Source organism: Rutilus rutilus (assembly GCF_951802725.1).
Source record: "Rutilus rutilus genome assembly, chromosome: 14".
NCBI classification, from domain to species: Eukaryota; Metazoa; Chordata; class Actinopteri; order Cypriniformes; family Leuciscidae; genus Rutilus; species Rutilus rutilus.
This window is the reverse complement of record NC_140219.1, coordinates 37,060,929-37,085,498: the sequence shown is the minus strand read 5'-3', so window position 1 is coordinate 37,085,498 and position 24,570 is coordinate 37,060,929. Positions and strand designations below refer to the sequence as shown.

The 24,570-nt window shown below is 43.8% G+C and overlaps 1 protein-coding gene across 4 annotated transcripts in view; it reads right to left on the bottom strand.

The window, feature by feature from the left end:
* LOC311304235 (uncharacterized protein) overlaps nt 1–24,570 on the bottom strand; it is an 807,935-nt gene that overhangs the window by 323,780 nt on the left and 459,585 nt on the right. For all 4 annotated transcript variants that reach the window (XM_084431142.1, XM_084431143.1, XM_084431145.1 and 1 more), the window contains one exon: nt 20,561–20,734. In XM_084431142.1, coding sequence (XP_084287268.1) covers nt 20,561–20,734 — 174 coding nt within the window. The remainder of the gene's footprint in view (nt 1–20,560; nt 20,735–24,570) is intronic.

The following is a 24,570-nucleotide window of genomic DNA, read 5'->3' as shown; positions in this document are numbered from 1 at the left end:
AAATTAACAAATACTTGGAAAATAATGACAATGGGGAGGTTTCGCCACCTATCCTCTGGGATGCATGTAAAGCGGTGAAGAGGGGGAAAATTATTGCCATCACTTCACTACTCAAAAAGACCAGGCAGGAGAAACTTAATAAATTACAGAAACATCTAGAGCAGTTACAAAGACAACACATGAGGAATTTGGACTCCAAGGTGAAAAAAGAGATTAAAAAGACTCAGGAAGAAATTAACGATTTGTACATGCAAGAAATACAGAGAAAGTTTATATTTACTAAGCAAAAATACTATGAAGTGGGAGGTAAATCTATTAAACTCTTGGCATATAGATTACGTAAACAACAGGCGGATAATTCGATCTACAAGATCCGTAATCCTAATACCAAAAAAATTGAAAATGGCTCTGATGAAATTCGTAAAAATTTTGAAATATTCTACAAGAATTTATACTTCCAGAGGAATATAGATGTAGATTCTCAGGGGACAAAAATATAGGCGTTCGCTACATATTATGAGCTATATAACTAAACACAATGTTGAAGCTGTATTAGTAGGATTAGATGCTGAAAAGGCATTCGACTCTGTTAGGTGGAAGTATCTCTTTATGGTTATGAAACGATTTGGGTTTCACCAATCTATTATTAATGTTATTCAAGCACTTTATGATAAACCACTAGCCAGAATCAAGGTGAATGGTGATCTTTCTAACCAGATTACTCTAGAACGAGGAACCCGTCAGGGCTGCCCAATTAGCCCTATTTTATTTGCCCTGTTCATAGAGCCCCTTAACCAGTGGATTAGACAAAATGACAAAATTATAGGTATAGAAATGGGGACAGGAGTGCACAAGGTAGCTGCCTTTGCAGATGATATTTTAGTTTACTTAAAACAGCCAACCCAGTCTTTTCCAGAATTGATGTCACTTCTTGAGACATATGGATCATTTTCAGGCTACAAGGTGAACATACAAAAAACCCAGGTTCTCACGTTTAATTAAAAGCCACCTGGTTTCATTACCAGGAGTTTTTGTCTCAACTGGGATTCAGTTTCAATGACATATCTGGGAGTAATTTTATCAAAAGATATATCACAATTATTTCAAGCTAATTTTGCACCTCTAATTACAAAAATTAAAACTGAAATATCTAGATGGAATCTTATTCCCTTTTTGAGCATGAGCTCAAGGGTCGAATCAGTCAAGATGAACATTCTACCGAGACTGTTATATTTATTTCAGTCTCTGCCAGTGAATATACCAATGCAGCAGTTCATAGAATGGGATAAATTATTTTCAAGATTTATCTGGAAAGGGAGGAAACCCAGAATTAGATATAAAACACTTCAGCTATTGAAGGGAAAGGGGGGAATGGCACTACCTTGTTTGAGTGATTATTACTATGCTGCCCAGATTAAACCTCTGGTGTGTTTATGTAATCCGGCATACCAATCTAGATGGAAGGAAATAGAAAGTGTCATATCTCAGGAGGTTCCAGTTCAGGCAGCATTGGGAGATAATGGACTGATAAATAAATTATTAACTATAGATAATCCTTGGTTAAATGTATCCTTAAACATTTGGAAGAAAATAGTGAAATTATGTAATTTGAAAGATTCTATGGTATTGCTGCGCTGGTGTGCCTATGATACTGAGTTCGTTCCTAATAAAACAGATAACAGGTTTAAAAGATGGACGACTAAAGGCTTAACTGCCTATTGGACATTCATGAACAAGGGGAAACTCCAGAGCTTTCAAATGCTTAAAGGAAATCACGGGCTAGAGAACCAAGACTTTTATAGGTACCTACAACTGCGCCACTATTTAGAACATGTTAAAGGAGATGTGTCAAGGAAAGGAGAAAATGGGTTATTAAAGGTTTTTTTTTTAGCCTATCAATCAGATGTCTGTAAAAACATAATCTCAAAGCTGTACAGTGGGCTACAACAAGCTAGGCAGGTAGACACATTATACATAAAGAAGAGATGGGAGCGAGAAGGTAATCTGAGTCTTTCGGTAGAGGAGTGGGAAAGCATATGCGAGTCGCAATGGAAAACTACACATTCTTTGTTTTGGAGAGAGTTTGCGTGGAAGGGTGTGTCTAGATTTTTCACCACACCTGCCCAGAACAAGCAACAGTCATATAGATCCAATTGTTGGAGAAGTTGTGGGGTCGACAAGGCACACCACTTCCACATTTTCTGGAGCTGCCCTTCTATTAATCAATATTGGTATGAGATACATAATTGTTTAGAAACTATTCTTAAGATTCAAATTCCTTTTAGTTTTGAGGTGATGTATTTGGGTTTGATTACCAGTGATTTTCCAAACAAATATCTGTTCAGAATCCTAACAATAGCAAGTAAGAAAGCAATTACAAGAAAGTGGCTGCAACCAAATTTGCCCACTCTCGAGGACTGGAAGAACATAGTACATGATATTTTTACAATGGAGAAGCTAACCTATGCTCTAAGACTAAAGTCCCAGTTGTTTTCAGTACTATGGAGAGAGTGGATTGATTATATATCCCCTATATGATCAGATTTTGGTTAACTGAATAAAATAAAGACAGTCGCGATTAAGCGATTTAGGGCAGACACCTCAAGATTTGGGTCAATGTGTTGCAGCAGTGTTTTTTTTTTTTTTTTTTTTTGGGGGGGGGCTTCTTTAATAATTCTTGGCTGACTTTATTTTGTTTTATTGTTTTCATATAGGGATTATATTTGATCTATTCTTCAAATGTATAAGAATGTATTCCTTGGTTTCAAGTGATTCAATACTTTAATGTAACTAAGAATATCCTTTTTGTGATTATCTTAGTATACTACACTGATAATGTCTGTGTTTCTCTATACTGAATATTTGTTTCAGTTCTGTTTTTTTGTTTTGTTTTTGTTTTTGGAAAAATAACTAAAATAAAAAATATCAAAAAAGAAACATCATGTGTAGATTCCGCCATCGCGTCTGTTATAGAAGATATCGACAGCGCATTCATTTTAAAAGAGTAACAGAGAGCCGCGACATTTTGTTGGTTGAAAATATGAATGAAGAACATGCGTCATTTACTCCGTTGCTCTGATTGGTTGTAGGTCTATCCAATTGAGTGCAGAGTTTTTTTTTTTTTCCTGGTTCGGTTGAGACACGCCCCATAATCAAATCTCTATGAAGCAGTATCAGACTCACATTCTGTCTAGAATCTGAGTATGACGACGTCAGGCTACGTCTACACACTTGTTAATTCAAAAGCTGTTTTCACAGCTGGTAAACGGTTGAGTGCGCACAGCGGGCTTGCAGTTTCCCCGCTGTGTTGCCGCGTTGGGTCCCTGTGTGCTTCAGCACAATAAAGAGAGTACTTTCTTCCTGAAAGAGCAACATGAGTGAAGATCGCGTCCTTTTCAGGATGACGTTTCACTTGTGTGTTTCTGGATGCGATCGTTTCCCGTCCTCATAAGACGGCCACGTTCATTGTTTCACATGCCTAATCAGTGTGTGAGACTACGTTCGTGGGTGGTTCATGTTCTCTCAGGAGTGCATGACCACGTCGGCACGTTGTTTGTCTCCCCTTTTTAACCCTCTGGGGACCAAGCTGTTTTTGGAGCCCTTGAGATGTTCTGACATGCTCTGACATTTGTGCTTTTTTCAGTTATTTATAAACATGTTAATGGCAAAGGTGTAAATTCACTCTATATAGCACAAACAGGCCTACCATAATATGCGAGCAACATGTATGTAGATGTTTGTATTTTTAAGAGAATAATGTTTATGCGTGGTTATTTAAAAAAATAAAAATGAAAGTTGCTGAAATAAGACCACAAAACTCATACAAAATATGTGCCCACAAGACTTTTGACTAATGGATGTTGTCTCTTCGAGTTCTAGCTTCAAAATTATGTGAAAATAGTCTTGCTTTATCGTTCACAAAAAAAAAATACATTGATTTAAATGGTGTAAAACAGGTTTTGCTTGGAAAGCCAATATGCGAGGGGGAGGAGTAGTTTACACCTTAGATTACAATGTCCCACCCACTCTGCATAATGACTCTGCATAATTAGCCATTCATTCAGGTGTGACACTGACTGAGCCACAATGCAAGGACAAAATAGCCTATATATTTAGAAGAAGACTTATATTGACCATTTAAGATTTTGCTTACATCTATCTTGTAAATATGTTTTGCTATTTTATTAAAAAGGTTACAATTACAACAATAATTACAATTTCAGCAATATTTCTAAAATAAAAGTACTCTTTCTTTGTAAAAAAAAAAAAAGATTATAGGCCTACATTTTCTCATATGTATTCATTAGTTTGAATATAGCCAACATTGGAACATCTTAGTCTATGACTTTATTTTTGACAAAATAGTATTATATATATATATATATATATATGAGCAGAAAAGCTTATTTGATGTGACAGTATATTCTACAGTAAAAACTGTACCCAAATCTAGTCAACAAAATGTTGTCTTTCATACTTCGCCTGACTGTAACGTTGTTTTTATGAAATATTAGGGCATAGCCTATAAATGTTAATTTGCAGTTTAATACGTTGCTTATACAAATACATTTTATTTCAACATATTTCAGTCGATTTTTACTCATCTCAGTAGGCTATAGCAAAGCAGTTTATTATTTCACACACAGACGCGCGATTCATATTTAGGCTAAACAGTCTTTACAAATATGTACCCTTCATTCATCTCACAGAAACGCGATTCATATTTAGGCTAAACAGTCTTTACAAATATGTACCCTTCATTCATCTCACAGAAACGCGATTCATATTATAGAAACGCGATTCATCTTTTTGTTTACATAGGCCTACACTAACGTTATTCCATAACGTTATTCCACATTAACACTTGAGAAAGGATAACTTAGCCTACCTCACTCCTCAGCGGGATCTGCTCCTCATATTGCTCCTCATATCAGCACGGAAACTTTTCTCCATAAGGTAGGCTATATTATGCCTCTTTGTTTACAGCTGATGTGGGGGCGTTTCACAGACTGAAATGGTTCTCAGAATTTGCGTTTGAATAGCACGCGCTCTCCGGGGCGTGGTCAAATTACTTTTGAATGGCTAGTAATGAGCTCGACTGGAGTCGCTCTCTTTTTATACAGATTACAGAAGCTGATAATATTTGTTTTTTATATAAATTACTTCATTTAAAAGCTGCGATCTCAAGCTTTATGCCCGTGGGTCTGTTTGCCTGTTTGACTGAATTTTCGCGGAGTTATAGATCATTTTCGAACGCGTTTCAAATGGGAGTTTACTGACAGAGAGAAGGCAGAAATAGCATCATGTTAATTTTTCTTTATTTGTCAAAAAGCAAAACACTTTATTTTTATTGTGAGTATACAGAAAAAAAATAGAAACTGAACAGGATCGATTGATGTATTACACGAAAATGAAAGATCAAAATTAAAAGAGCATTTTGTGTTTATTTTGGTCCCCAGAGGGTTAAAGGCTCGAGCCGCTCAGCCTGCCGTATGCCGTCGAGCGCCGGTTGACAGTGCGGGTTGTCACGGCAACCCAGCGCGCGTCATTCGGCGCTCAAGATGCGTGGTCAAGATCAAGACTCGCGTGCCTCTATGAGGTGAGTCCCTTTGCTTATTTCCCTATCTAGTTTCTCTTCTGGTGCACCAGAGGAGGGCTACTTTGGCGAATAACATTGGTGATCTGAGGGTTACAGTGAGCACGAACCACTCACTCCTCTAGCGCATCACAAACATGCTGAGACTGTGTTCGTGGGTGGTTTGTGCTCTCTACATGAGAGCATGACCACGTCGGCACGTTGTTCGTCTTGCCTGAGGGCTTGAACGCTCAGCGTGCCATGTGCCATCGAGGCGATGGCCACGTTCACTGTCTTGCATCCCTGGTTGACGGCCATGATCCCTGTTCCACATGCCTAATCAGTGTGTTGAGACTGCGTTCATGGGTGGTTCATGTTCTCTCATGAGTGCATGACCACGTCGGCACGTTGTTCGTCTCCCCTTTCTCGTAAAGGCTTGAGCCGCTCAGCGTGCCGTGTGCCGTCGAGGCTTTTAATGGGATTTTGGTCCTTCTCATGAGGGACCAAGCATTTCATTCGGGGCCCCAGGGGAGGACAGATGTTGATCGCTACATCGGAGAGAGGGCTGTTATATTCTGAAAATGATGCTGAGTTCCTACTGTAATGGTGTGTTCTCATGCTGAAGATTCAGACTTGACAGCCACACTTCCTGGGTCTAAAGTGCCTAGATGCGTGTGAAAAATGTTGGCAGTATGGAAGCATTTTGGTGCCAGTATGGCAAGCCAAACATGCCTAAATCTGCAGAAGTTTTTCCTCTCTCACTACCCCTGCACATTCAGTGCATGTGGGTAGTTCTGATTCGGGGTGGAGCTGTGCTTAGTGACTGACCGTGATTAGTCACAGCGCTGGCCCTCGGTCAGACGATGTCCACACTGGTGGTCCAGAAGCGCCTCAAAATCGCCCGCTCGGAGTTCGTTTCCCCCCCGCAAAGGGTAGGGGAAACGACCCTGAGAGGAGCGACCCGGAGTATGTGATGTCTGCTCTTCGGGAGTGTGTGTCATCACCACTCCTTCCCCCGGGGGAGGGCCGGGTGGAGAATTTCATTTCTGTTCCGCCGCTGGTCATCCAGTCAGCGGTACCCAAATTTGAGCAGTCCACTTCCTTTGAGTCACTCACGGGCCCCCAGTGCTCAGATGACAGTGAGGGCTTCAGCCTTGTCACTCTCGTCTCTCGCTGGGTGAGGAGGTGGAAACCAGGACTCGATGCCCCCGGGCCTCGCTCCTCGTTTCCCCTCACGGTCGAGTCTGGCAGACCAGTAAGACCAGTCTCCTCCGTCTGAGAGGGTCAGAATGGCAGTGCGCGCCGCCCACGAACGGCGCCACTCCCGTTCCCCTCTCTCCAGCTCGCGGATAGCAGTGATGCAGCCTCGGCTGCGTCGCTCCTGTCTGCAGCTGGGCCCGGAGGCGCAGAGACCAGGTCATGAGGAGTCAGGGCCTCGTTCCTCGTCTCTCCCCCTCCCCTCGCCACCGGGCAGCCCGCAGCAGAATGCCCACGGGCCTTCTCTGCCGTCTGCCCACAGGTGGAAGCAGGTTGGTGTCAAGTTAACCCTCTGGGGACCAAGCTGTTTTTGGGGCCCTTGAGATGTTCTGACATGCTCTGACATTTGTGCTTTTTTCAGTTATTTATAAACATGTTAATGGCAAAGGTGTAAATTCACTCTATATAGCACAAACAGGCCTACCATAATATGCGAGCAACATGTATGTAGATGTTTGTATTTTTAAGAGAATAATGTTTATGCGTGGTTATTTAAAAAAATAAAAATGAAAGTTGCTGAAATAAGACCACAAAACTCATACAAAATATGTGCCCACAAGACTTTTGACTAATGGATGTTTTCTCTTCGAGTTCTAGCTTCAAAATTATGTGAAAATAGACTTGCTTTATCGTTCACAAAAAAAAATACATTGATTTAAATGGTGTAAAACAGGTTTTGCTTGGAAAGCCAATATGCGAGGGGGAGGAGTAGTTTACACCTTAGATTACCCAGTCCCACCCACTCTGCATAATGACTCTGCATAATTAGCCATTCATTCAGGTGTGACACTGACTGAGCCACAATGCAAGGACAAAATAGCCTATATATTTAGAAGAAGACTTATATTGACCATTTAAGATTTTGCTTACATCTATCTTGTAAATATGTTTTGCTATTTTATTAAAAAGGTTACAATTACAACAATAATTACAATTTCAGCAATATTTCTGCAAAAAAGTACTCTTTCTTTGTAAAAAAAAAAAAAGATTATAGGCCTACATTTTATCATATGTATTCATTAGTTTGAATATAGCCAACATTGGAACATCTTAGTCTATGACTTTATTTTTGACAAAATAGTATTTTATATATATGAGCAGAAAAGCTTATTTGATGTGACAGTATATTCTACAGTAAAAACTGTACCCAAATCTAGTCAACAAAATATTGTCTTTCATACTTCGCCTGACTGTAATGTTGTTTTTATGAAATATTAGGGCATAGCCTATAAATGTTAATTTGCAGTTTAATACGTTGCTTATACAAATACATTTTATTTCAACATATTTCAGTCGATTTTTACTCATCTCAGTAGGCTCTAGCAAAGCAGTTTATTCACACACAGACGCGCGATTCATATTTAGGCTAAACAGTCTTTACAAATATGTACCCTTCATTCATCTCACAGAAACGCGATTCATATTTAGGCTAAACAGTCTTTACAAATATGTACCCTTCATTCATCTCACAGAAACGCGATTCATATTTAGGCTAAACAGTCTTTACAAATATGTACCCTTCATTCATCTCACAGAAACGCGATTCATATTTAGGGTAAACAGTCTTTACAAATATGTACCCTTCATTCATCTCACAGAAACGCGATTCATATTTAGGCTAAACAGTCTTTACAAATATGTACCCTTCATTCATCTCACAGAAACGCGATTCATATTATAGAAACGCGATTCATCTTTTTGTTTACATAGGCCTAACGTTATTCCATAACGTTATTCCACATTAACACTTGAGAAAGGATAACTTAGCCTACCTCACTCCTCAGCGGGATCTGCTCCTCATATCAGCACGGAAAATTTTCTCCATAAGGTAGGCTATATTATGCCTCTTTGTTTACAGTTGATGTGGGCGTTTCACAGACTGAAATGGTTCTCAGAATTTGCGTTTGAATAGCACGCGCTCTCCGGGGCGTGGTCAAATTACTGTGAATCATCTCGTAATGAGCTCGACTGGAGTCGCTCTCTTTTTATACAGATTACAGAAGCTGATAATATTTGTTTTTTATATAAATTACTTCATTTAAAAGCTGCGATCTCAAGCTTTATGCCCGTGGGTCTGTTTCCCTGTTTGACTGAATTTTCGCGGAGTTATAGATCATTTTCGAACGCGTTTCAAATGGGAGTTTACTGACAGAGAGAAGGCAGAAATAGCATCATGTTAGTTTTTCTTTATTTGTCAAAAAGCAAAACACTTTATTTTTATTGTGAGTATACAGAAAAAAAATAGAAACTGAACAGGATCGATTGATGTATTACACGAAAATGAAAGATCAAAATTAACAGAGCATTTTGTGTTTATTTTTCATTGCTAAAAAAAAAAACGAGCAAAACGCGCGGGCGCGTTTTTGGTCCCCAGAGGGTTAAAACGCCCAGACCCCGCTCTCGGTCGCTACAATGCCACCAGAGCCGGGTCCCTGTCTTCCACCTCGCTGCCCCTCCGCGGGTACGCCGGTGGTTCGGGTGGGTTTGTTGGGACAGTATCTGGAAGCCTGGCTAGTGCTTCCGGGTCCGTCCCGATGGCTCATCCGCACCATTCGGTTCGGCTATGCAATTCAGTTTGCGCGCCGGCCTCCTAAGTTCAGGGGCGTCCACTTCACCCGTGTGCAGTCAGTGGGCGCCCCTGTCTTGCGGAAAGAGATCGATGTCCAGCTGGCGAAGGACGCGATTGAGCCGGTCCCTCCTGCCGAGATGAGGTCCGGGTTTAACAGCCCATACTTCATTGGACCCAAGAAAGGCGGTGGGTTACGGCCAATCCTGGACCTGCAGATTTTGAATCGGGCCCTGCACAAACTCCCGTTCAAAATGCTCACGCAGAAGCGCATTTTCGAAGGCATCCGTCCCCAGGATTGGTTTGCAGCAATCGACCTGAAGGACGCGTACTTTCACGTTTCGATTCTTCCTCGACACAGACCGTTTCTATGGTTTGCGTTCGAGGGTCATGCGTTTCAGTACAAAGTCCTACCCTTCGGGCTGTCGGTTGGGTCTTCAGGTCAACCGGGACAAGAGCAAACTCTGCCCCGTGCAGAGGATCTCTTATCTCAGTATGGAACTGGACTCGGTCGCCCAGACTGCGCGCCTCACAGAGGAGCGCGTCCAGTCAGTGCTCACCTGCCTCTAGTCCTTTCGAGGCAGGACAGCGGTTCCACTGAAACAATTTCAGAGGCTCCTGGGGCATATGGCAGCCGCAGCCGCAGTAACGCTGCTCGGCTTGTTACACATGAGACCGCTTCAGCGCTGGCTTCACGATCGAGTCCCGAGGTGGGCGTGGCAGAGCGGTACGCTCCGGGTCAAGGTTACCCCGCGCTGCCGCCAAACCTTCTTCCCATGGTCGGACCCTGTGTTTCTACGGGCCGGAGTGCCCCTAGTCCAGGTTTCCAGGCATGCTGTGGTGTTCACGGATCCCTCTGCCATGGGTTGGGGGGCCACGTACAACGGGCATGCAGTCTCGGGTATGTGGACGGGGCCCCAGCTGCATTGGCACATCAACTGCCTAGAGTTGCAAGCAGTACGTCTAGCTTTGTGTCGCCTCAAGGGGTTTCTCAGACACAAGCATGTACTGGTCCAAACAGGACAGCACTGCGACCGTTGCGTACATCAACCATCAGGGTGGTCTACGCTACCGTCATATGTCGCGACTCGCCTCCCACCTCCTCCTATGGAGTTAGAAGCATCTGAGGTCGCTTCGTGCCGTTCATCTTCCAGGGGAGCTCAACCGTGTGGCAGACGAGCTCTCACGGTTGCCTCCCCTGCCAGAAGAATGGCGACTCCATCCCCAGTCGGTCCAGCTGATTTGGAGTGTCTTCGGAGTCGCACAGGTAGACCTGTTGCTTCTCCGGACACGACCCATTGCCAGTGGTTTTACTCCCTGACCGAGGGGACCCTCGGCACGGACGCCCTGGCTCACAGCTGGCCCCGGGACCTGCGCAAGTATGCGTTTCCCCCAGTGAGCCTTCTTGCAAGGTCAGAGAGGACGAGGAGCAGGTCCTGTTAGTGGCGCCGTATTGGCCCACCAGGACTTGGTTCACGGAACTCATGCTCCTCGCGACAGTCCCTCCTTGAGGAAGGACCTTCTTTCTCAGAGACGGGGCACTTTATGGCAACCGCGTCCAGACCTCTGGAAACTCCATGTCTGGTCCCTGGACGGGACGCGGAGGTTCTAGATGGCCTGCCACAGGCAGTGGTAGATACCATCACTTCCGCTAGAGCCCCCTCTACGAGGCGCCTCTATGCGTTGAAGTGGAACCTGTTCGTCGATTGGTGTTCCTCCCGTCAGGAGGACCCCCGAACTTGCCCGATCAGAGTCGTGCTTTCTTTCCTGCAAGATGGGTTGGAGTGAAGGCTGTCTCCCTCCACCCTCAAAGTATGTCGCTGCAATAGCAGCGCATCACGATGCAGTAGAAGGTAAGTCCTTGGGGAAGCACGACCTGATCATCAGATTCCTTAAAGGTGCTAGGAGGTTAAATCCACCTCGTGTTTTGCACTCTGTACCCTCTTGGGACCTAGCTCTGGTTCTTAGAGCTCTTCAAAGTCCTCCCTTTGAGCCCCTGTCAACAGTTGAGTTGAATATCCTGTCCATTAACCCTCTGGGGGCTGAGAGGGCTGAGAGGAGCGACCCGGGCGTTTTGCTCGTTTTTTTTTTTTAGCAATGAAAAATAAACACTTAATGCTCTGTTAATTTTGATCTTTCATTTTCGTGTAATACATCAATCGATCCTGTTCAGTTTCTTTTTTTTTTCTGTATACTCACAATAAAAATAAAGTGTTTTGCTTTTTGACAAATAAAGAAAAATTAACATGATGCGATTTCTGCCTTCTCCCCTGTCAGTAAACTCCCATTTGAAACGCGTTCGAAAATTATCTATAACTCCGCGAAAATTCAGTCAAACAGGCAAACAGACCCACGGGCATAAAGCTTGAGATCGCATCTTTTAAATGAAGTAATTTATATAAAAAACAAATATTCTCAGCTTCTGTAATCTGTATAAAAAGAGAGCGACTCCAGTCGAGCTCATTACGAGCCATTCAAAAGTAATTTGACCACTCCCCGGAGAGCGCGTGCTATTCAAATGCAAATTCTGAGAACCATTTCAGTCTGTGAAACGCCCCCACATCAGCTGTAAACAAAGCGCCGCGAGTGAGGCATAATATAGCCTACCTTATGGAGAAAAGATTCCTCAGAACAGTGCTGATATGAGGAGCAATATCTCCTGATATGAGGAGCAGATCCCGCTGAGGAGTGAGGTAGGCTGTTTTCTTTTCTCAAGTGTTGATTTGGAATAACGTTATGGAATAACGTTAGTGTAGGCCTATGTAAACCGCAAAAAGATGAATCGCATTTCTATAATATGACTCGCCTTTCTGTGAGATGAATGAAGGGTACATATTTGTAAAGACTGTTTAGCCTAAATATGAATTGCGCGTCTGTGTGTGAAAGAATAAACTGCTTTGCTATAGCCTACTGAGATGAGTAAAAATCGACTGAAATATGTTGAAATAAAATATATTTGTATAAGCAACGTATTAAACAGTTTTTAGGCTACTGTAGAATATACTGCCACATCAAATAAGCTTTTGTTTAGCAATTTCTGCTCATATCTAACGTTATATATATATATATATATATATATATATATATACGTATATATATATATATATATATTAGGGTGCATCAAATTTGAATGGGAAATTTTAATTTCAAAATATCAATTTGGCTGGCATTGGGTTTTGTTCCAATTAACATAAAAATGACTTTAACAAAGTTTTGAGGAATTCCATTGAGATTTAGGGGTGCCACCTAACACATGAACTTTGGCGAAATTTCCAAAAATTTTTAGTCTAATTGCCAAAAGGTTGACCTGGAAATGTTGAGTACAGTAAACTTTTATACAGTAACATGTTCTATAGGGTTAACAAAGTCAAAGTTGTTTGTTTGAACCCTTTGGGCAACTTGGGCATTTCTCAGAATTCAACTTTCAAGATTCTCCATTCATTTGTCCTATAGACAAAATGAATGGAGGTCAATGGGACATGTTCACATGGCCTTACCCTGTTAATTTACTGTAACAACTACAATGTTACTCTCAATACACATGAGACATCTACAGTGGGGAGAACAAGTATTTGATACACTGCAGATTTTTCAGGTTTTCCCACTTACAAAGCCTGTAGAAGTCTGTAATTTTGATCATAGGTACTCTTCAACTTCAACAGAAATCCAGAAAATCACATTGTATGATTTTTAAGTAATTAATTTGCATTTTATTGCATGACATAAGTATTTGATACATCAGAAAAGCAGAACTTAATTTTGGGTACAGAAACCGTTGTTTGCAATTACAGAGATCATACGTTTCCTGTAGTTCTTGAACAGGTTTGCACACACTGCAGGGATTTTGGCCCACTCCTCCTTACAGACCTTCTCCAGATCCTTCAGGTTTCGGGGCTGTCGCTGGGCAATACGGACTTTCAGCTCCTCCAAAGATTCTCTATTGGGTTCAGGTCTGGAGACTGGCTCGGCCACTCCAGGACCTTGAGATGCTTCTTACAGAGCCACTCCTTAGTTGCCCTGGCTGTGTGTTTCGGGTCGTTGTCATGCTGGAAGACCCAGCCATGACCCATCTTCAATGCTCTTACTGAGGGAAGGAGGTTGTTGGCCAAGATCTCGCCATACATGGCCCCATCCATCCTCCCTTCAATACGGTGCAGTCATCCTGTCCCCTTTGCAGAAAAGCATCCCCAAAGAATGATGTTTCCACCTCCATGCTTCATGGTTGGGATGGTGTTCTTGGGGTTGTACTCATCCTTCTTCTTCCTCCAAACTTGGCGAGTGGAGTTTAGACCAAAAAGCTCTATTTCTGTCTCATCAGACCACATGACCTTCTCCCATTCCTCCTCTGGATCATCCAGATGGTCATTGGCAAACTTCAGACGGGCCTGGACATGCGCTGGCTTGAGCAGGGGGACCTTGCGTGCGCTGCAGGATTTTAATCCATGACGGCGTTGTGTGGTAGTACTAATGGTTTTCTTTGAGACTGTGGTCCCAGCTCTCTTCAGGTCATTGACCAGGTCCTGCCGTATAGTTCTGGGCTGATCCCTCACCTTCCTCATGATCATTGATGCCCCACGAGGTAAGATATTGCGTGGTTCCCCAGACCGAGGGAGATTGACCGTCACCTTATTGCATTTTCTAATAATCGTGCCCATCCTAGCCTTGTGCATGTCTACAATTTTATCCCTGATGTCCTTACACAGCTCTCTGGTCTTGGCCAGGTTTGAGTCTGTTTGATTGAGTGAGTAGACGGGTGTCTTTTATACCGGTTCTGAATTTTTGTTTTAGATACCGTCTCTCACAGTTGAAGTGTACCTATGATAAAAGTTACAGACCTCTACATGCTTTGTAAGTGGGAAAACCTGCAAAATCGCCAGTGTACCAAATACTTGTTCTCCTCACTGTATACTCTGAATATGACATTGTTCACTCTAGAATACTGTTGATGTTAAGCTTAATAGCTTAGCTAACATAGATAGCTAACTATGGTTAGCAAACTGTTGCTAGATTAGATTCAACTTTATTGTCATTACACAAGTACAGGTACAAGGCAACGAAATGCAATTTAGGACCGACCTGAAGTTAGTAAGAATACAGCATAACATGAGGAGAGTTGAGGAGAAAAAAAGGCAACCCCCAGACTATGCTCCAATAGGGAGTACAGTTTGGGGACAGTAAAACACCTCAGCAATTTGCACATAATCAGTACACAACATGAACACACAAGACTTGCAACAGGGGAGGGGGGAGGGGAGAGGGGGTTGGAGGTAACCCAGCACAGGCAAGCAGCCATCCGGTCCTGCAGCCATTTCGGCGCTGGTCACAGACCCGCCTGACAAACTGGTGGTAAAAAGCGTCGAAGGCGTGGGATGGGGGGTGGGGGAGGGTGATTGCATATCTGTATCTATGTAAGAGTTTCTGTATGTGTGGGCCTGAAGAGTCGCTACGCCTGGCATCCCAATCTAGGTGCCTCAGTCCGCAGGATGTCATAGCGAAACACAGCAGTTGCCATGGAGACAACCTTGATCAGGTCCCAGACAGAGTCAACAATCAGCAGGTGTCAGTGTGGAGTCGGGGAAGGAACGCAAGAGCGTCTCTTTGCAGTGCTCTCTCCAGGGGGAGTTGTTGTTCCAGCAACGGCCTCGGCCAAGGCCAGTGCTGATAGAGGGGGGCCGAAAGCAGATAAGATTGTGGTTGTTTGGTCTTGGGACGAGTAGCCGCATTCCAATTTACACAGCTCCTGGTCCGTTTGGGTCTCCGAAACGATCCATTTGCCTTTGCAAAGCTGTGAGCTTCTCCGTGATGTTATCCATATTGTGGTTCATAGTCACAGTCTGAGTGCCAACAGCTCTGCCCACTGCTTAAATCATAACGGGCAGCCTTGTGGGGCTTTGGACAGCTGTCACCGTCTTCTTAATTCCTCGATAAACCAGGGCAATGCCTAATCCAAACAGCAGAAAACCTGTTATCATGGTTCCGAATAGGTAAATATCTTCAGCGTCCTCCACGGAAAGAGCCGCCAGACACACGACCCGCCACCTCTCCCATGCGTCCATCGTGTAGCCAGCTGCGAACGTTCCGGCAGGGCAGTCAGGTTCCCCCGAACCCAAGCTTCTCGTCGAGAAGATGGTGTCAATTGCGTTGAGAGACCAGTTGATCAAATCCATAATTTCTTAGTTTGGAGAGCAGTGCGGAGAGAGTCTCTCAAAGTACAAGACAGTAGACGAGACGAGAGGAGCAAAGCAGGGAAGATAAGGGAGAGGAGGGTAGGAAAATGCGACCGCCTTCGTTGAGAGCCAAAGCAAGAACGTTAGCTAGATGTAATGAGCACCAAATACCTATAAATATGACTTAAATGACTTATGATAAATAAGTATACAAAGACACAATTACAGATATGATAATAATTATGTAATAATACATACCCAACACAGAAATATCACCTCAAACAGAAAGATCACCTCAGTTTTCTTGAGCTGTAGTATTGTTTACCTCAAATCTCCATTGTGACCATTGAGCACTGTTAAGCACTTTATCCAACAAAAACAGATGTGTGGTGGCACCCCTAAATCATCATGTACTGGAAAAATATTTTGCATGTGTTGTTTCTACATATATTGGAACATTTTTAGCACCCAGCCATATCAAAATTCAAGAATTGTGTTTTTTGATGCACCCTAATATATATATATATATATATATATATAAAATAGCCTACTATTTTTGTCAAAAATAAAGTCATAGACTAAGATGTTAGATGTTCCAATGTTGGCTATATTCAAACTAATGAATACATATGATAAAATGTAGGCCTATAATCTTTTTTTGTTTGTTTTACAAAGAAAGAGTATACTTGAAATATTGTTGAAATTGTAATTATTGTTGTAATTGTAACATTTTTAATAAAATAGCAAAACATATTTACAAGAGAGATGTAAGCGAAATCTTAAATGGTCAATGTAAGTCTAAATACATCTTTTGTCCTTGCATTGTGGCTCAGTCAGTGTCACACCTGGCTCATTAGGCAGAGTCATTATGCAGAGTGGGTGGGACATTGTACTCTAAGGTGTAAACTACTCCTCCTCCTCGCATATTGGCTTTCCAAGCAAAACCTGTTTTACACCATTTAAATCAATGTATTTTTTTTCTGTGAACGATAAAGCAAGACTATTTTCACATCATTTTGAAGCTAGAACTCAAAGGGACAACATCCATTAGTCAAAAGTCTTGTGGACACATATTTAATGTGTTTTGTGGTCTTAATTCAGCAACTTTCATTTTTATTTTTTCCAATAACCACGCATAAACATTATTCTCTTAAAAATACAAACATCTACATACACGTTGCTCGCATATTATGGTAGCCCTGTTTGTGCTATATAGAGTGAATTTACACCTTAGCCATTAACATGTTTATAAATAACTGAAAAAAGCACAAATGTCAAGGCATGTCAGAACATCTCAAGGACCCCAAAAACAGCTTGGTCCCCAGAGGGTTAAGACAGCGCTCCTGTTGGCATTGGCTTCTTTCAAGAGGGTTGGGGATCTGCAGGCTTTTTCGATCGACGAATCGTGCCTAGAGTTCGGGCCAGGCCTTTCTCATGTTGTATTGAGACCCCGGCTCGGATATGTGCCCAAGGTTCCTACCACTCCCTTCGCGGATCAGGTAGTGAACCTGCAAGCGCTGCCCCAGGAGGAGGCAGACCCAGCCCTAGCTTTTCTCTGTCCCGTCCACGCCCTGCGCGTTTATATTGACAGAACGCAAAGCTTCAGAACCTCAGATCAGCTCTAGACATGTGCCGGTATTCGGTAATGCGATAAATCGCGGTAATGAATATGCACAATATTGTTATCGCGGGCACTTCAAAATACCGTGAAAAATTATAGATCCGAATTTAGATTTTTAGAACGCGCATTATAGCGTATTTTCCATCAACCGCTTAAACACTGCGTATATGCTGCGCGAATCACGTGCGCATTCTGATGTAAACAATCGCCACGTGTATAAGCATGCGGCCGGTGCGCACTTCTAGTCTAATGTAAACAGTCCTCACATGGAGAAGCAGCATGGTGGAAGGAGGAACGCCGCCGCCGCCGCCGCCGCCGCCTACAGTCTATGGCCGCCGCCGATCTATCCGGATCCATCCCGCTTCTAAAAGCAGAGCTGCCAACTCTACGCATTCAGCGCGAGACTCTTCACACGCTCACGCCACACATCCGTTTTCTCACGCAGAGAAAAATCGCGGAGCAAAGAGGACACGAAGACCGTCAAACAAGACAGAGCAGGTTACTTTTGATATGAAACAGGAGAACAATTGTGTCACAGAACGTTACATTTAAACCATTTAATGACCAGCAGCATGTTAGATGACTAAAACAAATAGATAAAGAGGAGTATTTTGCTGAATATGTGCACTGCACTTTTTTACATATTTATTATATTTTTACTTGTGTCATTACATAATTGTTATTATAATGAAAACCACATTATATTTGATTTAATTCGTTATTTGTAACCTTTAACAATACCAGCTGATAGGGCTCTATATGGTTACATAGCATTATGTGAGATATTTTTTTTCATGAGAAAAAAATAACGTGGGCTATCTATGTAGCCTTCCTAAAATTTATCCAAAATTAGTCAATATTGAATCAAGATTTAAATCAAATCCCAAGTATTGAATTGAAATCGTTAAATTTGTGTTAAGCAATCGAACTTAATAAAATTCAGTTTAGTTACCAAATGTTTTGACAATCACAATTACACCTTGTGATGCAAGTTTTATTTATTTTTTACATCACCCCCCTAATCCATCTGTTTCTCATGTGCAATTCAAATATTGTGATAATACCGTATACCGTGATAAAAGCTAACTCAATTAATGGCAGCATGAAAATGTGATACCGGCACATGCCTAATCAGCTCTTTGTCTGTTATGGAGGCCAGCAGAAGGGGAAGGCTATCTCCAAGCAGAGGTTAGCCACTGGTTAGTGGATGCTATCACCCGAGCGTATGAGTCTCTGGGTGAGCCTTGTCCTCCCAGGTTGCGCGCTCACTCTACTAGAGGTGTTGCCGCTTCCTGGGCTTTGGCTCAAGGCGCCTCGCTGACAGACATCTGTAGAGCTGCGGGCTGGGCGACACCTAACACTTTCTCTAGGGTTTATAGCCTACGTGTAGAACCTGTTTCCTCCCGAGTACTCGCTACGGCCAGTGGTGCGAGGGAATAGGTTGTGTCGGCTTGCTACGCCACTCCGTGCCTCGGCCGGATACGTGCGTCTTTGCTCCGTTGGCGCCCAACGTCGGTGAGCCTCGTGAGTTCCTCCATCACCCCTCCGGTGCCAGGCGTGGCGGACCGCCTGGCGCCAGGTCTGCTACCTCTAGTAAGGAGTTGCTAGTAGACTGGGTGTTTTTCCAGTGGTTTCTACGGTGACCCATGATGCCACGTGCAGTTCAGCCGTGTCTTCCCCTTGACAGACTTGTTCTGTCGTCCCTGTTGAGTACGCTCCCACTTCCCTCGGATTGGGACTACCTCAGGGACTGCCATATGTTTCACTACCCCAAATAGTTAGTACATATGTGTATTCCAGGCCTCCCGCCCTCCCTTCAAGTGATAGGCTTGGTGAGTGAAATTATATTTGTATTATCTTTCTGTAAGCCTATATGTATAATTTTCTTTAGATTTTCCTGTCTAAAAGTGACCAAAAAGACATTTAACTCCAGCTCACCATCGGTGTCGCCAAACTGCTCCGTCTCCAAAACGTTTGTACGCATGGGTCTGGGTTTGCGTGCAGGTGGGCAAATTTTCCCGTCAAGTTTGTTTTTATAAATTACAACTTATCCGTCGGAAGTGGCGTACGCCTCTTTCAGGGCCTGTTTTGTGCAGCGGTTATAAATGAGGCCCCTGAAGCGCACACACACCTTTCACAGCATGCAATCGAGATTTCAGTTCTCTTTCATGGATTATTAGGTTTGAATAGTCAAAATTATATGTAAAAATGCACATCCTGGCAAGTATTCACATAAACACAGTCGGGTATGTCTTTAGTGAACGTAAACACCATATATAAAAATAAATCTTATGTTTTCTTGCAGGTCTTAAAGGGCCGGACCAGCAGGCTAATATTCTGTGTGATTAATGTTAATCAAACAACAAAAGAAAATAGACAATCACCCAATGCTTGAGAAAGTGCAGCGCTATAAATGATGATGCTCCAGTTGCCTTAAAGCAGTGTTTCCCAACCCTGCTCCTGAAGGAGTCAGAAAGATGAGACTCCTCTTTCTGACACACCCATTTCAGGTCCCAGAGTTTCTTCTAATGAGCTGATGGGTTGAATCAGGTGTTTGATTAGGGAGATAAAGAAAACGTGCAGTGTTGGGGGTCCTTCAGGAGCAGGGTTGGGAAACACTGCCTTAAAGGTACACTGTGTAGGAATTTCTCCCATTTAGTGGTGTAATTGTATTTTGCATTCAAACGAATAGTGCTCTCTAGCGCCTCGCCTTTTCAAATGCGTGTTGCAACTACGGTAGCCGTTATGTACCAAGAAGCTGACAACATGTCTTCCAATAGCACTTCATCGAGTTTTTCTTGGTGATGAGGTTCGTTATTCCAAACTGCAACTTGACACACAACGAACAAACGAATGTTACAGTATGAATCACAGACTGTAAAAAGCATCTCCTGTGGCTCTGCATAAGTAAGATCCTGCATTATGAAGTACCGTGCAGTGCAGCCTTTCAGATTTACCGGGGCAGTGACAAGCGCCTCTCACTGCTCTCCTTGTCTGTTTCAGCTGGTTTCAGTCACGTGACGGTGGCTCTAAACGAAAATGAGTTGAGGAAAGGCGTTGAGGAAGGCTAGAGCTTTTTGTCCCTCTCTGCTATTATAGTTTTTCAAAATGTTGGAACGCCATGGAGGCCTCCTTGGACTTACCCGTCTAATGTAAATAAAGATAAGAAATTCTTCGCTTACGAGGATAAGTCAGATCATTGGCAGAGGAAATTTTACAACAATGAGGACATATTTATGAATAAAGACAATGATTTTAGCTAATAAAATACTTTAAAACTACACAGTGTACCTTTAAAATAAACCAAACAGCAAACTTTCTGTTTCTGTTCAAACCATCACACTGTAACTGTTGTACAGTATAATGATACTAACTGTAGTTTTTCCAGCTTGAATTGTGGGTTCATCAGTAGATCACTGAGGTTTTTCACTCCAGAGTCTCCTAGTTTATTCCCGCTCAGGTTCAGCTCTCTCAGGTGTGATGGGTTTGATGTCAGAGCTGAAGTCAGGATGAGACACTGTTCCTCTGTAATACTGCATCCACTCAGACTGAAGACAGAAAGAGAAAATTACTCAGATCCATGTTCAGTTCATGTGTGAGTTAAAAGCATCATTAATAAATGCCATACAGTCACTAATACACCAGCAAAATCATGGAGACTTAATGATATGAACAAACCAAGACAGAAGCATTTGAGGAAACTAGTTACAATCCCAGTCTGGATCCGTCCTCACTCCACAAATAAGTGAATTTATCACTGTAGATTACTATATAGGATCAATATAGAAACAATAGAAAAGTAACATTTAAATAGACTGATTTTATATTTTAAACATCAGAAAATCTTGTACATGACTCACAATTAATTCAAAGTCAGTTTTGTAGTTTACAACATCTGAATACACATTTTGCTTAATAAATTAAGATTTAGTGTAAAGCATCATTAGTCCAGTATAACTGTAACTCTGTCAGAATAATCTACTGTCATTTGTTACTGTTACGGAAGCAGACGGACAACAAGGTAAGTAGTGATGTAATGTTTATTTAAACAGATGAGTGTCAAGAAGATTCAACGTGCTGAATTTAGGTAAGTATCAGAGTTCAGAAGTGCAGAGTTCTTGAATGTAATTCGTGAATGACTGATCGCTGTATCTTTTGCAGGAACGGCAGGATGAGACTTCAGAGTGGAGATGAACTTCGTATGAAGAGAATGACAGGTGATAGCACACACTCACGCACCACTTGATGGGACAGACAGGCTTACGGCTCGGACACCACTCGAGATGAGATCTGAACAGACTGGAACAGACTGGAATCGTCGTAGAGAACTGGTAAGTAAACACAGGTAAGTTTAGTAGTGAAACTCATAGAGAGAAGCACTATGAGTCTGCTTCGGATAAACGAGCCCGGACAATGAGAGGTGCGTGAGGTGTGCTTATGAAGCAGTGGTGATTGATGGGGTGCAGGTGTGACTTATTAAAACTCAGGTGACTGTGATCGCTGGGTGATTGTGGTGGATGAACCTGGCCAATCCGTGACACTACCCCCCTCCCCAGGGCCCGCTCCTGAGGGCCGAGGTCTCCGACGCCGTGGTGGTCTTCCACGTCCACGAGGTCCAGGGTACTGAGGATGACTGGAATGGAACTCTTCCATGAGCGTGGGATCTAGGATGTCGACTCTTGGGATCCATGATCTCTCCTCTGGTCCGTATCCCTCCCAATCGACCAGATATTCCAACTGACCACCACGACGTCGGGACTGCAGGATTTCACGAACGGAGTAGATGGACCCTTCTTCCAGCATCAAGGGGGGAGGAGGTTCCTCTTCATGGCCAGGTTCTGTGGAGGGAACAAGAGGTTCGTGAAAGGGTTTGAGCAAGGAGACGTGAAATGTGGGATGAATTCTGTACTGTGGTGGTAGCTGGAGTTTGAAAGTGACGGGATTGACCTGTTTCAGGATGGTAAAGGGGCCAACAAACCTGGGACTCAGTTTCTTGGAGGGCAGTCGCAGACGAATATCGCGAGTGGAGAGCCAAACCTTATCTCCTGGAACGTAGACTGGACCCGAAATCCTCCTCCGGTCAGCGACTGTCTTGGATCTGCGAACTGCCCTCTGCAGATGATGGTGAGCTTCGTCCCAGACTCTCTCGCTCTCCCGGAACCAGTAATCCACTGCGGGGACCTCAGATGGTTCACCATCCCAGGGAAATAGAGGAGGCTGGAATCCGAGAACACACTGGAATGGTGTGAGGCCTGTCGTGGGTTGCCGCAGTGAATTTTGGGCATACTCTGCCCAGCCCAGAAACTGGTTCCAGGAGTTCTGGTGGCCGTGGCAGAAGGTCCTGAGGAACCACCCCACTTCCTGGATCTTCCTCTCCGTCTGGCCGTTGGTCTGAGGGTGGTAGCCAGAGGAGAGGCTGACTGTCACAGCTAGGAGCTTGAAAAACGGGATCCCATAATAGCGAAAGACATGATGGAAGAGGAGTTCGGCGGTTTTCCCGGGCAGTGGGAAGACCTCTTAGTGGTAATAGTCTGCAGAACTTAGAGAAGCGATCGACGATGACGAAGATGCAGGTGTTTCCATCCGATGATGGTAAATCGGTCATGAAATCAACTTCTAGGTGTGACCAGGGGCGGTTTGGAATTGGCAAGGGATGGAGCTTTCCTGCAGGAAGATGTCTGGGACTTTTGGACATGGCACACTCCTTACAGCCTTGGACATACCGCTTCACATCCCTTGCCATACCCGGCCACCAGAAGCGATCGGATAGCAGCGAGAGAGTGTTGTTGGCCCCGGGATGTCCAGTGCCCAGAGAGGTATGAATAGTGTGGATGAGATCTACCCGTTGTGTCCTAGGGATGAACTGGCGATCAGGTGGACAGCCCGGAGGAGGACGAGGATCAGGAGTGGCGACGGCTGGAGGAGCAGACCATTCGATGGGACTGATGATGATATCTTCGGGTAGAATGTTGGTGGTTGTCTCGGGAGTCTCTGGAGTATCATGTAGTCTGGACAAAGCATCGGCACGGACATTCTTAGGACCAGGACGGTAGGTAATGGTGAAATGGAATCTCAAGAAGAATAATGACCATCTGGCCTGACGGGGACAGAGACGTTTTGCATCACGGAGGTACTGGAGATTTTTATGGTCTGTGATGACTTGGAATGGGTGGATGGCGCCCTCCAGCCAATGTCGCCACTCTTCTAGGGCGAGCTTGATGGCCAGGAGTTCACGGTTGCCGATGTCGTAATTCCTCTCCGCCGGGCTGAGCTTCCGAGAGAAGTAGGCACTTGGATGGAGTAGTTTTGGTGTCCCATGAAGTTGAGAAAGGACGGCTCCAACTCCGGAGGTTGAGGCATCCACCTCCACGACGAAAGGAAGCTCAAGATCAGTGTGAGTCAGGAGAGGTGCTTGAGTGAAGGCAGACTTGAGGGATTGGAAGGCTGCGGCCGCTTCAGGAGTCCAGAGGAGACTTTTGGGTTTACCTTTGAGTAAGTTGGTGAGTGGAGTGTTGATGATGCTGTAACCTCGTATGAAACGTCTGTAAAAGTTGGCAAAACCAAGGAATCTCTGGAGTTCTTTTATCGTGGTGGGTTCTGGCCAGGTGGTTACTGCTGTGACCTTCCTCTCGTCCATGCGGACCCCCTGACGGTCAATGAGGTATCCTAGGAACTGGACTGATGGAAGATGGAAAGAACATTTCTCGGCCTTCAGGAAGAGATGATGAGCTCTGAGTGTAAGAAGGACCTCCGCAACGTGGTGACGATGTTCGGCTTCACTCCGGGAGTAGATGAGGATGTCATCTATATAGACGACCACGAAGCGATGCAGGAACTCCCGGAGGACCTCATGAATGAAGTTTTGAAACACGGAAGGGGCGTTGACCAGACCATAGGGCATAACCAGATATTCATAGTGGCCAGTAGGGGTCACAAAAGCCGTCTTCCATTCATCCCCTTCTCGTATTCTCACCAGGTTGTAAGCGCTGCAGAGGTCCAACTTCGTGAAGATGGTCGCTGAACGGAGTTGTTCGAGGGCCGCAGGGACGAGAGGAAGAGGATATTTGAATTTGATGGTTCCTTGGTTCAGGGTCCGGTAATCAATGCATGGCCGCAGCCCTCCATCCTTTTTGGCCACAAAGAAGAAGCTGGATGCTGCGGGAGATGTAGAATGCCGAATATACCCTTGATCGAGAGCTTCCTGAATGTACTCCTCCATGGCCTTGGTCTCTGGAAGTGACAACGGGTAGATCTTACCTCTGGGCAAAGGAGCATCAGGAATCAGGTCTATGGCGCAGTCCCATGGCCGATGAGGTGGTAACTGGGAAGCTCTCTTGGGGCAGAAGATGTCTTGGAAAGATGAGTAGATATCAGGAATCTTCGT